The sequence below is a fragment of the Galleria mellonella genome, unplaced genomic scaffold, assembly GCF_026898425.1.
Source record: "Galleria mellonella isolate WM207_F2 unplaced genomic scaffold, CSIRO_AGI_GalMel_v1 utg35, whole genome shotgun sequence".
Lineage (NCBI taxonomy): Eukaryota > Metazoa > Arthropoda > Insecta > Lepidoptera > Pyralidae > Galleria > Galleria mellonella.
Window position 1 is genome coordinate 3,156,784 of NW_026442082.1, and position 17,880 is coordinate 3,174,663.

The 17,880-nt window shown below is 33.3% G+C and overlaps 1 protein-coding gene across 1 annotated transcript; it reads left to right on the top strand.

Moving 5' to 3' along the window:
• Positions 1-728: 728 nt before the first annotated feature.
• LOC128201103 (DC-STAMP domain-containing protein 2-like) lies at positions 729-15,004 on the top strand. The gene is given in 12 exon segments (XM_052896820.1): positions 729-1,201; positions 2,232-2,382; positions 4,976-5,135; positions 6,150-6,413; positions 7,908-8,121; positions 8,892-9,045; positions 9,494-9,662; positions 10,565-10,729; positions 10,882-11,025; positions 11,986-12,085; positions 13,264-13,368; positions 14,878-15,004. Coding segments are annotated over 12 exon segments (2,226 nt in total).
• The last annotated feature ends 2,876 nt before the right edge of the window (positions 15,005-17,880 follow it).

Here is a 17,880-nt window from a genome sequence, read left to right on the forward strand (position 1 = left end):
TTTGCAGGAGTTTTATAGTGTATGTACACATATGGAATATTTGTCTACGAAATTTTAATTATTGTTAGTAACGGCATGATACCTGACGGCATATCTCTCAAACATCGGGTAATGGAGCGTTATTGTCGGATGCTGGACCTACGTTGATACACTGATAAATCTATATGTTCTAAGAACGAACAAATTTGTCTAAGGAAGTGGAATAAAATTACACAAAAACAAAAGTCATCGGTTCTAAAATCATTTTTATCTCATTCAAAGTCAAAACCATGCTATAGGTAATGCAAGTATAAACCATCATTAGATTTTTGCACACTTTCATCATTGCATATTTTTTACAACATTTTTCTTTTTTTACTCGCTTTTTTAACATCTGCCAAGGTTTGCCCTAAAAACTACAATTTGGGATTCAATAAGGACGTATTGAAATCCAGAGTTAGCAACGGGCACGTAAAACAATTGCAGGCATCTAAAGACTACAAGCACGTTATACATAGATAAAGGATAGTATTCGACGTTATATTACGTCTATAATAGACTACCTTTCACCATAGAAAAAATATTTAATTTTAGTAACAAAAAAATATCTGGCCTAAATTGTATTAAAGTATCTATGAAAAATATTGTAAAAATGAAATCACGTCAAGTCACACAGCTTATTGACATTGCCCTTGAAAAGTAGCAACGATTTATTCATCGAACGTTGCATTGAGTTTTTTAATGAAGAGATGACAAAATAAATAAATATTCTTAATAAAAATAACAAAATAATATAAATAGAAATGGCGTACTTCGCATTACTTTGGAAAGCGAGGACTATAGAAAAATACAGGCTCAATTATGAAAATGAGAAATATACATCTATTATGGCCGCAAACACGCCGATACCTCAAAAGTCTTTATCGCAAAGGTGGCGTTACTATCGTTCAGATACGCAAAAACGTATTTCTAAGATATTCAGAAGACTATATCCTGAAGGTTCCTCTCTATCCAACTTCTTGCTATACTTGAAAACAGAGTTGACGATTCCCAGCTGTGTCGTCAAGAGTACATTTGGATTTTTGGGTGGCATTTTGCTTACATACCTTTGCTTCTTATTCCTCGTCTTCCAGCTTTCTATTTCTCTTTTTCACGCGACCATTGTGAGCTCTATTATAGGAACCCTGCTTACTCTGGGTTTGACTTTTAGCTACAGAATCAGGCAAGTATGATAATATAAACGATATAGATTGATAGATTAAATTACAACTACATAACAAATAGATCAAGAGGCAATTATATATTTTTTTGTAATCTAAGTACCTACTTCTATGGCATACATTTTATGTCATATTCATGGCATTGTATCTACATGTTTACTTTAAATCTAATGCGTACCATACATTATTATTACATTTAATTTTCAATTCAAAAGTAACTGTTCCACTTTATTCCAAGACTTTATTCAATGTCATAAAATCTAGATCATATACCATCCATCAAATTAAACAATACCCCGTTACATAAGGTAGTACACTATAAATACCTTGGTCATATGTTGACCTCTGACCTGAGAGACGATATGGACATAGAGAGGGAGCGTAGGGCGTTGTCTGTGAGGGCCAACATGATTGCTCGTAGGTTTTCACGTTGTTCGAGGGACGTCAAAATCACTCTTTTTAGAGCATTTTGTACGTACTTTTACACGAGTAATCTGTGGGCTTTTTATACTCAGAAACAGTACAGCGCCCTACGAGTCCAGTATAATAATGCGTTTAGGGTACTGTTGGGGCTGTCCCGGTTTTGTAATGCGTCGGGAATGTTCGCCGAGGCGCGTGTTGATTGTTTCTACGCTACTATGCGAAAGCGGTGCACATCTCTGATGCGTAGAATCCGCGACAGCTCTAACGCTATCCTAAGGGTATTTGCGGACCGTCCAGACTGCCAGTATTTGAATCATTGCAGAATGATTTATATACTGGCTAACATACAAAAAGAAAAATAGGTTAAGTTAATGTTATTTATTTATAAAAAGTGCAAAATAATATTGTTAAAATTGTTGTTTTGTGGGCCCTGGTTGCCTTTATTAAAGAATTATTATTATTATTATATTATAAAATAAAATTATAGTTCCAATTCTCACGACAAGATATATGGAACTTATAGAAACCCATATTCAGTATTGGAATATTAACGAATGCTTAAACGCATAAACCTCACGCTCGTAGTGTTATTACGATGATTCCTTTCAGATGTTTGGTGTTCCTTTTGATCCCACAATTATTCTCTCGAGTAGGAAGATACACCCTGACGTGCTACGCTCTGGTTCTCATCTTGACTGGTCCAGCCACGAATACGTTAAAGAATTCTGAAGTATTGTCCGAGTCTATGGCATGTCAACAGGTAAACCCATAGATATTTATTTTTTTAATTTAATAGGCTTTGGCAAGCCGTCATTCAATAACATTATAAATAAATATTACCTACCGGGTAAAAGGATAACACAATATTGTTCTCTCTTTCATACTAGAATAAGAATAATTAGGAATCTGATACTATAAAAAGCTTTTTTTATGCATAAAAGGACGGTTACCACTTTCCATCAGGTGGGCCATCAGCTTGTTTGCCATTCTAAGTTGTATAAAAAAAAAGGGTGGAATTATGCACCCGTCGTATGTTAATGGTATACATAAGCGGAGTCCCAGTGAAGGCTGAAACGATGAGGATGAAGTCAGGTCATTGACCCGTCGCGATGATGGTTTCCAGGATAACCGCGTATAGGTCGACCTGAGAGGGTATACTGCTAGTAATGGGTCCTAACATCTCCATTACTACAAATTAACTGCGACCCACAATTAATCTGTATATAATAATAATATCACCTGTTATGTATGTTGAAGTTTTTTTTTACGTAACTCAATAAGCTGACGGCCCATCTGATGCAAAGTGGTAATCGTCGTCTATATACATGAGCAATACCATGGACATAATAGAGTATACTCTTTCGCCCATGATACCCCCCATGCGTTGTCTTTCCTGAGGACTCAAGTGTTATTTCTCTATAGCCTGTAAATTCACTGCCATATCCCACCCTTCAAATTGAAACACAGCCATGCAAACATAACTGCTTCATGGTAGGAACACGAATTGGACAGAGGTATTTAAGCAAACGACTTTGGTACAAAGTCTTACTCTGGTAGGAAAGGGGTAGTTAAGTTAATTTTGTGGTTAATTTTTATAAACCTAAGTAGGAAGGTTAATTTAGTCGAAAAATATTTTTTTTAACGTAAAATACCTTTAAAAACCATATACAATTCTCACAAGACTAAAGTATAAATATAATCTATAATAATAATAATTCTTTATTGAATAACAATTTACACCTAGGTACATCTACTAGCCACCGAACTAGGCTAATCCTGTATCTCAGTGGTTAGTTCAAAACTTCCTTTTTCTTAACATAAGACGGTACAATCTAAAACATAAACACACTCATTTGCAATGTTCAATTTATTTTGGGGGGAAAGGGATTGAGATTGAAATAGTAACCCCGTCTGCGCTATCAGTATACTCTGGCGGGGCACCAATAAGGTATGATAGGTAAGGATGAAAAGCCAAGTCAATACACCTGCAATGAGGGGAAAGGGATTGTTAGTAATGGAGACTGAGAATCCCATTGCTAACAATATACCCAACCAGGTCGACCTCCTCGCGGTTCCCCCTGGAAATTATCATGGTTAATTCCTGATGAATTCATCATGATGGGCTAACTGGCCTGTTTTCATTCTCATCTATCACCCTTCAATGGTGCTCCGCTAGCGTATCCCGTTAGCGCAGGCGGAGTTACCATACCATTTTCACCCATCAAAAAAAAAATGTTCTATCTACTTTTGGTGCAACATTGTTAAATGTGGGTAGCATCATGTTATTTAGTTACAATTACGAATACAGTTTACTCGCACAATGTGAAATATTATTTGCCGGTCATCTTAGGAAATCTATATATATATATATATATATATATATATATATATATATATATATATATATATATATATATATAAAATATTCAAAGTTGCCTAATATACCTAAGGTATGTTAACCAAATTGATAGCATATCTAAGTAGGGGTTACTTACTTATTAAAGTATAATTTATTCATAGTACGACCAAAGTGTAATTCAATGACCCCTTATTAATTTCCCACAAAAAAGGTGTCTAAAAATACCAAAGATGTTAATACGACCAAATCGCCTATATTCTAATGATAGGTAACCTTCTGTAACTACTTATTATAGGGGAAAGGATTATTAGTAATTAAACTTATCGGGTAGACTATTCATTCATGAATACATCATGATTAATTTCTGTTGAATTCTTCACGATGGACAATGAACTTAATTTCATCCTTACCTAACATCATCCTTCTGGGGGAAAGGAATTGTTAATAATGGAGTCTAACGGACCCATTGCGATACACCCTATCAGGTCGATCTCCACACGGTTCCCCCTGGAAACCATCGTGGTTAGTTCTAGTGGAATTCGTCACGATGGGCTAACTGACCTGCTTTCATCGTCACCTATCATCTGTCGCTGGTGTCCCGCCAGCGTATACCGATAGCGCAGGCGGAGTTACTATACTATTATTACGTATAAAAAAATTATCCTTCATTAGTAGTGTACCTACCAAGCTTACATAAACCGCAGATGTAAAGCAGATGTAAAGGCAGATCAGTTCGCCTATCGTGACGAACGCAACGATAAATATAATAAGTCACGACAGTTTCCAAGGGTCACCGCGTGGAGATCGGCGTGATAGGGTATAATCCCCCCCCTAAGACTATAATGTGTCCACATATGCCACTCTTCAAACCGAAACACAATCATGCAATCATAGTCGCTTCATGACAGACGACTTTTGAACAGTCTCCCTCTGGCAGTTGATCAGCTGGAGAAAAACAACTCTGTGCTTGCTTACTTATATAACTTTTCGACAGGTACAAATTAAAACGGCCGTCAATCAAATTAAATATTCAATGAAGAAACCATACAATTCAATGAGAGACTCGATAAAAATAATGATTGATCGATTGAACTCTATTAACAGGCAATTCAAGGAAATTCTGCTTAAATTAAACCGATTGATTTTGAGCGTTCGTGAGTATAAATACATATTCACTGTCAGTTTTTTCTTAAAAATAACTATGCACATACCTTAGCTATTATAAAGGTCATAAAATTAATATACATATGACGAGCTAATGCCCGTAGTTTTGTTCAATACAGTACTTCCACTTTGTAATTTTTAAATTCAGAAACATTCTTTATTCTTTACTAAAAATAGAATTATGACTACTCTTATAACTCTTATTTGATAAATAATTGATTCCCCATACAAGCTTTATTTTTACGACAAAAAATAGCTTATGTTTTCTTCAAAATCTATCTCTATATCAAAAATCATCAAAATTGGTTTAGTGGTTTAAATGTGAAAATGTAACAATCAGAGTCATTTTCACATAATGCATATAAAATATATAATATTAGTATGGATGCATACTTCTTTTCGTCCTAACATTTGAATTGTTTAGAGGAACGAACATCACTAGAGTTAAGAAAACAAAAAATTGTAATAAAAACCTATACCGAGTCAAGCTAAAATTATAACAGTAGGCCAATACCTATTGTTTTTCCCTCTTAAGTATCATAATTGTCTCGTTATATTTAAATTAAAAAGATATTTATTATAAGAAGATATAATAAATATCTAAATAGCCCAAGAAATAAAATCTATTTCATACCTACTAACCAATTTTGAACTTCGTAAGTAGATTTCGGTATTTATCTTCTATTATTACATTTAAAATATTTAAATGTTTGTTTCTCAACTACGGTTTTCAACTATTAGCCTAAGATTTCGCTACTGAATTCTGCAATAGAGTTGCTTATAAAAAAAATAATTAAGAGCAGGCAACCCAGGTATATTATAATATTCTCGTTCATCTTTTATCTAAACCAAGTTTCATTATAAAATTTTATGTATGCAGAATTCATCCTTGGATTGTCAACTATGGACATAAATAGATTAACATTATAGGATTCTTTTATACTAATATATATAGGCGAAATCATGGGAAAGGGCTTAGTAATGTATAGAATTCGAATTTACAGTGGAAGTCATCCAATCAGGATTCTCCTGGTTAAATTCACTGACAGAAATTTGCAATAAGAAATTTGGCACGCCATTTGAAAGGTGTAAGAAAGCTTTGAACGATGGCTACGAAAATTATAAACGACGTCTCAGTAAAGATTTCGATTGGAATTTTGATATATCAGATAAAGTGAAAGTCGTGTGCTCTAAGGCCGTGTCATATAATGTCATTTGTGTCTATGTGGACTACATTAATGGAAGTATTATTGCTACTATCAAAAAGAGTAAGTTTTGTAGTTTACAGATTTTTTACTGCTTAAATGATGATACAGCTCTACTCTAGAATTTAATATCGATATCAATCCAATCTATTGCTAATGACAATTTTGTACTGCACTCATACATACATACATATCTGTCACGCCTGTCTCCCATTAGGGTAGGCAGAAACAATTGAACGCCAAATGCTTCGATTGAAACAAACCTCTTTTGCTTCTTCCACATTCATCAATCTTTTATCTTTTAATCTTGTACTGCACTCATGAAGTAACAATTAAAAATTAGGTTAGAATTAGAATTGATTTACAATAGTTTCTATTAGCAAATTACTAAATGCACATAAATAGCTAATATGCATCTATCAGACCAATATAGAACTATTAAGTTGCTACTGTTCCAATTCAAAAGTGCGAAACTTCTCAATTCCAATATCATCGATCTATTGGAATTTTCTGCAAGAATAATCCCAATAGTCTAAGATAGTTCTCGAAGATCCACGAATAGCTTATTCAGATTTGCCTTAAATTAGCCTAGATTGTATATACTGCAAAAACAAGCAGAGAGAACAACTATTGATCTTTACAGTTATTGGTGATATACTGTGGAATCATCTCTGAGATTCTCTATTGCCTTACCTTTTCCCATTTACTCGTATTAAGGGTTAGCAAATAAATCTTCCTCTTTCACAGATCTCTATCAACCGTCATACATGGGCTAACTCTTATTCCTATCATCTTTCACACAGTCCATCCCCCTTTTCTTTTAACGCCCTCTTCAATTTTATTCCCCGCATGATATGTCCGTGCCAAGATAATCATGCTCAACATACCTATTGAACTAAATAATCCTAAGTTATTACTCAAGTACTCTGCTATATTTCTCGTGGGAACAAAGGACAATGTTTTCGCGGTAACAAAATTGCCAAAAACAACTGGTGTTCGTATAAGAAAGTACCGGGGAACATAAATCCTTTATTATGTTTGAATGTAAAAAGTAAACAAAGCAGACAGTGTTATTGACAAAAAAGGGATTTTAAATTCTCAAGAGCCAAGATGTTTGAAAAGATGAATAATTAACATTGTAGATACCACCAATATTTAATACGAGTAGTTAATAATTATAATATTGTAATTTATTTATTAAAATAAGGTGTAACAAGATGAGAGCAGTAAATTAAATCCTACCATATTCTGCTGTTTTCAGCGTACAAACATTTATAGTTGTACAAGGCGATACTCTTAGCGTCCTGACAAACATTTTCCAGTTGGTGCGTTAAGAGATTATTTACCATTCTTAGTATTATAAAAACACTGAGATATTTCATTTAATAATTAACGATTTCGTTTTTCTACACTAATATAATATGTAACTGTATTTGGTGGGCTGGAAAAGATATACCTATGTAAAGATAATCACATGCTTGTTCACAAAGTTTATGTCTGCCAAATCTTTGTAATTTACAAGTGCAATATAGAATATACATATAATATCCATTGCAGGGTTAAAGAACTTCACCAAACGGATCAGGGACATGCTCTACCTGCAAATCCAGACCCAGCATTCTTATTCATTCAGTAGCAATACCAGTCACTCCGCCAGTCAAGTGGCCGCTGGTATCGTCACTGAGATTAGAAAGAGGGCTGATCCACTACTCACCTGGCTCTCTTGGAGTTCATGTGTCACTAGTTTGTTTTTACTCCTCATTATATTTAGGTTTGTTTTTTTTTTTTTTTTTTTATAATACGGAACAAACACGCAAAGGACTCACCTGATGCTTACCATCAGAGAATTTGAGTGGCTTTTTAGGTAGGAATGTTGGATTTTTAAATATAGCTTTACTAGCTTTTACCCGCGATTTCATCCGCATGACTGGGGTATGTAGTTGGCCGGGATAAAATGTAATCTTTGTTCTTCCCAAATAGTAACTATATACCAAATTTCGTTATGGTTAGTTGAGGCGCTAAAAGGTAACAAACAAACGAATTCGTTTTCACATTTATAGTATTAGTAAGAATAGGATTTGTTTAAAATGAAATTAAATTAATCTAAATATTAATGTAGATCCTATCCACAAACTCTTCAGTTCTACTGCTAGATCAAAAACAGTTTTAGTTTGATGCCACAAACGCATAACAGGTGTAAGCTATGAAAATATTTCAACTTTACTAAAAAATTTTACTTAAATTATAAATACTCAATTTTTTTCTTATTGTTAGGTAAGTGTATAACGCATTCTGATTTCATGTATCCTAATAGTGACTAGGTTAATGATACCTTTGCCGTGTGGTAGGTGTTGTAAAAAGCGACGAAGGGAAGGCGAGGAATGGGCAGCAGCATCCCTTTTAAAACATCTACAAAGCCTAACTGAAGTTGTTAATCCGCCTGCCAAGCGTGGTAACTACTGGTAAAACTCCCTTAGGGAAGGACTTATGTTCCGCAGTGAACATATGATGTTTATAATACTTAATCTATGTGATTTTCAGAGCTAAATATTATCAGCACATGTTTGAAACAAGATCTCGCTTCGACAATCGCTATATAACGAAAGAGATGCGCGATTTAGACCTAAAAAGACTACGACAGGGCAGAGACACTGTCTTACCTCTAAATAGAAGAGAGAGAACGAAATATGTTACGGTAATATCTTTCAATTGCAATCTATGCCTTTTATAAGGCTTGCTTGCTTAGAGAGAACATAACAAAATCTGCCTTTTTAATACTTTTCTTGTTTCTTTCACATTTATAGTTTGCCTGAGATAGGCTTAAATAATATTGGTACCATTCCGGTATTTAAATATTGGATTCCTCTAGACATTGGTGGCGGAAAAAATCGTCACTTCGATATCGCCCATATCATTCAGATATCTATATTTGTTTCATTCCTATATCTATATATATAATTATAGGGCCAATATACAGATATTGTAACTACAATATATAAGTTAGCTATATAATACTCATCTCTACTCTATATTTTGTGAAATTTCATCCTCTTCTTTGTTTTATCGTCTGTTTTTCAATCTTTATAAACTCAACTTTAGAAACTCAGTATGTAGTTATGTATTTATTATTAAATAATTTTCAGACGACCTCTTTCCGACTTGTAACTTCGGAGAAGGTCTATTTGACCAGATCTGCTGTGTTTATGGTGATAACCACATTCAAATTACTTATACATATGGTCGCTGATTATAGCTTGTTCTGGGTGTTGACTACCATACGCCATCATGGAGAATTGCAAACACCATTACCAAGTATGTTTGACATGAATCCTCAACACTTCAGCAATCGGTAGCTAACCTATTTATATAAAATTACAGTTCTCTAGACAAACAGAAAACGAATTCATTATTAAATACGTTTCCTTGAGACAAATAAGAAATAATAAAACGTCAGACGTTGCTTTGTTCTAACTCATAGCAACTTATCTCTCAATAGACTAATTTGCTATTAGCAGAACACTTAATAGTTCTAACTAAACTACTAAAATGATGGATTTTACATGACCCACGTTGGGCGCCAATTCAAGCTTGGTGATTTGAATCATAAATAATGGTAGTCTTTAATAAAATGGATAAGTGTTATTAGAATTTATCTTAGATATTATCTGTCCACTGCGTAATATAGGTCTCTTCTATATATTGTCACAAGGAACGGTCCTAAGCCACCAGAGGAAGACTTTGAACAAAAGTCGTTTGCTTGGGAACCTCTGTCCTATTCCCCAGTTGTGTTTGCATGACTATGTTTCAGTTTAAAGGGTGAGATATGGCAGGGAATTTATAGGACACAGAGGAATAATACCAGAGTCCTCAGGAATGGTATACTCTGTTATGTCCATGGTTCTGCTCATGTCTATAGGCGACGGTTATCTCTTTCAATCAGGTGGGCCGTCAGCTTGTTTGTCATTCTAAGTTGTATTTCTTGCCCATCGGTTCTCGGTAGTTTGAACTATGTGACCAGTCCATTGCCATTTCAGCTTACTTATCCTTCGGGCTATGTCGGTAACTTTGTTTCTTTTGCGGATTATTATTCGAATTACTATAATTATATTTACAATCAGAACTTTTAACATTAATTGGCATTAGCAGTAAATAAATAACTAGCTAGATGAATATAGATTTCAAATGAAATATATATATATACATATGTTTTCCAGTGGAACCCCCCAATGCTGGTGTATTTATATCTGGTACTGGAAAAATAGCCGAGATCTTTCAATCGTTAATTGAGGCCTTAAAAACACCTCTAGAATACCAGCAACCATCAGAAAGTTGTCTTCCGAATCCTTATCCCCCTGATTTGCAGCGATATTCACAAATTGGCAAGTAAATGATTGACATTGTAATCATAGAGTGTCTTCACATTATATTTTAATAGCAGTTTTACCTGTAATTATAATTTATTCTTTGGCATAACACATAAATCAGCTTAACAAAATATAATTTAGATAAAAATTCATTAGTATGTCTTTAGGTATATTAATATTTCTTCTGTGGTTCTTCGCTCTGTTCGAGCCGTACGGGCTTCGTTTACGGCACGTGGTTATGGGACATTATCGACCAGAACGGGCTAAAGCGAGAGCTGAATGGTTATACAACCATATATTGAGAACTAGAGGTATATTTATTATTTTTTCTTGACTACATCTAAATTAATGCTATAATAAGGAAAGATTTAATTAAATATAGCCGACTATAGGCGGGCCGTCAGCTTACTTGCCATTCTAAGTTGCATTAAAAAAAAAAACAAATCTTGCCTCATAATATTGGATGGATGCTAGATGATGGAGCAATGGATAAATTCAAATAATAGTTAGTCAATTTTAAAAATTCCTTTATATCATAAAGTTTTATTAGCAGCAAATAACGTGGGCTGTATTTTATTTAAATAAATTCTGTCTATTTTCTCGAGTAAAGTCGGGGCTAGTCGCTAGTGCTATGATAAATACAATAAAAGTAACAGTTAGAATATATTGACTCGAAATACACAAAAAAGGCATAGTTTTTTAAACTAAACGACATTTCCCAATGAGCATAGTCTTAAGAAGATCATGCTAATATAAAAAACCTTAAAATGGTCTTATAAGGTATAATTGGACTTTTAAAATTGTTTTAAAAGTATTTTTTTACTTTTAAATACTAAAAACAGTACGACAATAATTAATTAAACCCTATTTCATTTATAGCATAACCAGTTATTTTAATATAAGAACTAAACTTCTAAATCGATTTTGATAAATATATTCATATAAATAAATTTCTATGGCAGCAATATGTATAGTTATAATTATGTCACATATTTTTCACCATATCTGCCCTTCATACGCTTTCTGTTTTTACCTAACGGTTAGCTGGTAGAGAATGCCATATGGCATTAAGCTCGTCACTTGTACAAAGTTTTATTGTACAATAAAGAATAAATAAATGTGTAAGTATATCCTGCAAATAAAAAAAATCCAAATTGGTTTACAAATGACTGAGTTATGAGATAATAAATATAAAAAAAAAATACAACCGATTTAAAAACTCCCTTCTTTTTTCAAGTCTGTTGAAAATTACAGCAGAACGATTTTTTTAGGTGGTTTCATGAAATTCGCTCGAAGGAAACTACATCGAAAATATAAATATTGCACAGAAGAGAAATATACATTTATAAAGTGGTTGGAAACACATGCACCGTTAGTGAAACTTATATTAAAACTAGTTGCATTCCGCGGCTTTGCCCACATAAATTAGGCAATTTATCCTATGTAGGTGTACTTATTTATGTATTATTCTTTATCTAGGACTTCTAATCTAAATATACGGTTTGTATAGATAGACAGATATTCTTTATTGTTTTCTCCAAAAGATTACCTTTAGTAAAACTTATTATAAATATAAACAATTACAAGAAAAAAATACACTAAGAAAACAATATGAGCGGCCCTATCGCTAAGAGCGATCTCTTCTAGGCAATCTCTGAGAAAAGTAATTATAAACAGTTTGACCGGAGACAGGAAATCTGTTATTTTTTTTTAAATACATGTACTTAATTTCTCAAATCCGTTATGTTAAAGTTGTCATTATTAATAAACAACCAATTTTATAAACTCACATTTATACCTAAGTAATATTTTTGATATTAATTGTATAAAATGCAGACACATAGCGTGGTAAATTCCCTAGTTGTAGACATAAAGCAAAGGATTTTCAGAGTTCCCAAGCAGGGACGGAAAACAGATTTGCCATGCTCAGTTTAACAATCATTAACTCATGCATTACAGTTTCTGGAACGCTATAAATAAATATTTCATAATAAAAATAATTTACAATACACAGTATTACAATTTCTTTTTAGCAAATATATCTATCTATATACATATTTTTTTAGGGATTCATATTTTCATATGGATGATAGGTGAAAATGAAAAGGCAGGTCAGTTAGCCCATCTTGACGAATTCCACTAGAATTAACCACGACGGTTTCCAGGGGGAACCGCGTGGTGGTCGACCTGATAGGGTGTATTGCTAGCAATAGGTCAATTAGACCCCATTACTAACAATCCCTTTTCCCCCTCTATATTCATATTATAAAGAGAAAAGATTTCATCTTTAGTACATTTGTTTGTTTGCTCATAATGGGTAAACTCAAAAACTACTAACCGATTTTAAAAATTCTTCTAAAAGTAAGCTTTATTATTAGCGAGTAACATAGAATACTTTAAAGAAATAAATATAAATCCCTATGAAAATTACAATAATTTAACCCAAAGCATCAAAAATTTAAGCTAATATAAAATACTTATCTTTCTATCTAGCCATAGATTCGGGGTGTATTACTAATGTAAGTATGAAAATTTATCGCATTGCTTAGGTTCCGGTGGCTCCGATCCTTATTGGGGATAAGTCCAAAAGAACCACGCTGTCTTCTATGTAACACTAAGGAGCATCCAAATGACGATAACACACAACTTCAAAGGCATGTATTTGATTTTTTTTTTTTAATTTTGATTACATCTTTCTTCTACTTCATATTTGATTTAATTATTAAAAGTTTCGTAAGTATGTCATCATCATCTTCGTGCCCTTATCCCAATTATTATTTGGGGTCCGCGTAATATGGTTTTATCCATATTACACAAAAATTTGGCTAATAGTTTTACGACCGACCGCCTGCCTGACGTCAACCCTCTTTAGGAATCTTTCGTAAGTACTTATAAGACTAAATGACAATACTACCTTTTTTTTATACAACTTAGAATGGCAAACAAGCTGACGGCCCACCTGATGAAAAGTGGTAACCGTCGCCTATAGACATGAGCAGTACCTTGGACATAACAGAGTATACTGTTTCGCCCATGATACCCCTCATGAGTTGCCATTTCTGAGGACTCAGATGTTATTCCTCTACTACTTTTCCAGTTCCTATTGTAAGAACAATAAAAATTCTATGTTTTAGTTTTGGAAATGTTAAACAAAACAACATACCACATATTACACCAGAAAAACCAGTCAAGTGCTCGTTGGATACTAAGGATTCTGTTGCGGATTGTTCATAAACATAGATATAACTTCATAGATTGCATACAAATTATAATTGAAAAAAAAAATCCATTAAATACCTTTTGTTTATTGATGTTGACACATACAAACTTACGGTTTTGGAATTTTTGTCATTATATAAATTGTACAACATTGCTTCCTGCCAAATTTCATGGTTTTAGGTGAACGGAATTACTGTATAAATTTTGATACCCTTGCAAATGACAAAATGTATAAAACAACATAATATATAATTTAACGCATTTTTAATTACGTTATTTATTTATTTATTTACACTTTGTTGCACCATTTATAAAATAGTAAATACATTTAACTGTTATAAGAAACGATACAAAAGGCGGCCTTATCGCTAAGCAATCTCTTCCAGACAACCTTTGGGTAGAGGATATTGAGAAAAGAAAGAAAAACAAACAAAGATTAACTGAGAATTAGATTTTTTTCACAGCTTCAAAGAATTGCAGACTTGAGTATTCAATATCAATTTCTTGATACAGGATCTTGACAGACGAACAGACAGACGAGCAATAAAGTGTTCCTATAAAAGTTTAGTATTCCTTTTGAGGTACGAAGCCGTAACAATAAAAAAATTTCAAATATTTCAAATAACAATCAAAATTTTTGTTTGTATAAGTAAAATCCGTTATTGGCTGTATTCATAAGAGACTTAGCATGTAAGTTATTTTTTAAGAGCTGTGGATTTTTGTATAAAATAAAATAAAAAATAAAAATATTTCAAGCCCTATGGATATCTACAACAACAGAACTACTTACACAAAAAATATTTTTCACGAGGTTTAATTATTTACTACAATGAGTGCCGCAAAATTATTAAAACCTCCTTTTAAAAGTCGCTGAAATATTGTAAAGAAAGTGTGTTCAAATTCTAACAAGAAATTATTATATGCTCTTTTTTTCTGCATGCCAGGTGCAATTCCCCTAACTGTCCAGGAGTTTACTGCATCAGCTGTTTTGTAGATATAGGTCAGCTATGCACAATATGTCTCTCGCCCAATGATTATGGTGATTTGAGTGACATCAGCCTAGAAATGTAAGCTGAAAAATAGTACGATTTTATACATTATAATTTAAGCTTTTATTCCAAAGCAATAGTGAATTAATTCCTAAAAAAATAGTATAAAACCGTTTAAAAACCAATATAAGTGAAGCATATTGATTGCAAAAAGAATCGTCAAAATCGGTTCCAAATTGACGAAGATATCTCACAACATGTGTAGAAAATATTTTTTTTATTATATGGGGGGGGGGGGGCAAACCAGCATACATCTCACTTGAGGGATTACCGCTGATAAGAGACAGCCGCAACATTTAAGAAATTGCTGGTGTGTTGCTGTTTTTTTACAGTAGGAAAGAATATGCTCTATTCTTGAACGTTTCCATGTCATAACTGTTCGGGAATACTGCTACGGGAAGTCTGTTGGTTTAAAACAGTTTGGCCGCTAATCCAGATGGTTGGGATGGAACTTTAGCCATTGAAGCATAAAATAAATAAAATCATTCTGTGACATACCAAATTATTTTTTTAAAAAAACACTATTTGTATCAGACACATTTTATATTATAAGATAAAGGCCAAATTTTGTTCGTCATCTTCATTTCGGCCATTATTTGTCCACTGCTGAACGTAGGCGTCCCAATTGGTGAGTTTTTCCAGTAGTTGCCACGCTTGGTAGGCGGATTGACAACTGCAGTTAGGCTTTGGTGATGTTTTAAGAGGAATTCTACTATGCATACTTCGAACATTAAGTGCCCTTAATCCCGTCATACGACACCCACGGAAAAGGGTGGCCAATTCAATGCTGGGACGATACGGCTCGCTAAATTTTATTAATATCCTAAAAAAAATACAGATATGCAATACTTTTGTTTAAGGGGCTCATCGGATGAAAGTGACGGGGAGCCTGATAGTGAAACACAATTAATGGAGACTGTTAATAATCAGTATGTAAGTCACATATCATTACTAAATTTAGAAAATTTAAAATTTTAATTTAAAAGGCCGGCAGCACACCTGCTATGCCGTAGGTGTTGTGGGTGACCATAGGCGGCGGTAGTCACTTACCATCAGGTGAGCCGCATGCTCGTTTGCCCCCTGTGTTGTAAAAAAAAATTATCCATCATCTAATACTTTACGTATTTGAGCACAAAGTATGCTCTTAATCTATCTGCATTTTTTTATACAACTTAGAATGGCAAACAAGCTGACGGTCCATCTGATGGAAAGTGATAACCGTCGCCTATACACATAAGCAATACCATGGACATAACAGAGTATACTGTTTCGCCCATGATATACCCCATGCATTGCCATTCCTGAGGACTCAGGTGTTATTCCTCTGTACCCTGTAAATTCACGCCATATCCCGCCCTTCAAACCGAAACACAGCTATGCAAACACAACTGCTTTACGATTGAAACACGAATGGGACAGAGGTACCCAAGGAAACGACTTTTGTACAAAGTCTCCCTCTGGTCAAGTCTGCATTTATTGAATTCCTGAAACGTATTTGAGATCATCAACAATGAGACATGAAAATTATATTAAAACAATATTTTAGTACCCGTATATAAACATCCGTATATAAACATGGATGTTACACTGTAGTATATGTTACACTATAATGTTTTTATATGAACAATTTTATTTTATTACTATAACTAGACTAATGAGGTTAATATGAAATAGATCCTCGGAATCACACACTTTTTTTATTTTTTAGAGTAAAACTAACGAAACTGAGGAAAATAATGATGTCAGTCAATGACAATCAAAAAGACAAACATACAATCCTTCTCCAAGAAAGCATGATACAAGAGACTTTAAAAGAACATCACTTCTTTATGACTACGATGAAATTCTTAATAAGGAAAAAGATATATTAAATTACCAAATACGTAAAAAAGTTATAATAATGCACCATAAAAAAATATGTAAAAGCGCCGAAGCGACATTTTTAAATTTAAATCACATAATAACAAGTAAAATAATCTTACTTACTCAGGCTGTGACGTTGGCATCAAAAATGGCAATTATAATAACGCTAATATAATTAATGTAAACCTAAGTACTAATAACGTCATTAAAAAAAGTGAAATTGTTAATTCTAAAATATGCCGAGAAAAATATGCAAATATTAATAGTTACTTAAATAATAAACATAGATATTTTAAAATAATAAAATCTGGATTTAATATAAAACAATATTTTCAACTTACAATCTAAAAACAAAAGGTCTTAATATATGTAAAACTATGGGAAACACCTTATTACACGATACAATCGGTAAATCACAATTATTTAAAACATCAGCAAAGCTAAAATATAAATCAAGGATTTCTTTTAAAAAGTTGGCTGTTAATTTAAGTCCATTAAATTATTATAATATAGATATTAACAATAATAAAATTTGCGTAACACGTACCACGAGTATTCCTACGTTCAGTCCATCTCAAAAGTTTCCAAGAGATAAATATAAAATTAGAGAAAAGAAAAGAAAACTCTCAAGATATCGTACAAAACCTGCCGAGGTTTTCCCAAGAGACTACAGCATGGGGTTCTTCAAAAGCGGGGTAAAGAAGTTTCTTCAGGGTCGGCAATGCACGCATAATACCTCTGGTATTGCAAGTGTTCATAGGCTACGGTAACCACTTACCATCAGGTGGGCCGTATGCTTGTTTGCCACCTCAGTGGTATAAAAAAAAAAGATAGGAACTAAACAGGAAAAAATATCCAAAACAAAGAAATGTCAAATGTGTACAGAATATGCATTAATTTTTTTGAGAGATGTTGTATCAATAAATGGGATACCATATACGTTGAATTACGACATACACGGTGAAATCTGAATTATTGGCATCCTTTTAAAGAAGTACTAAACCAGTGTAACGGTTAAATTTCCCCATATAAACA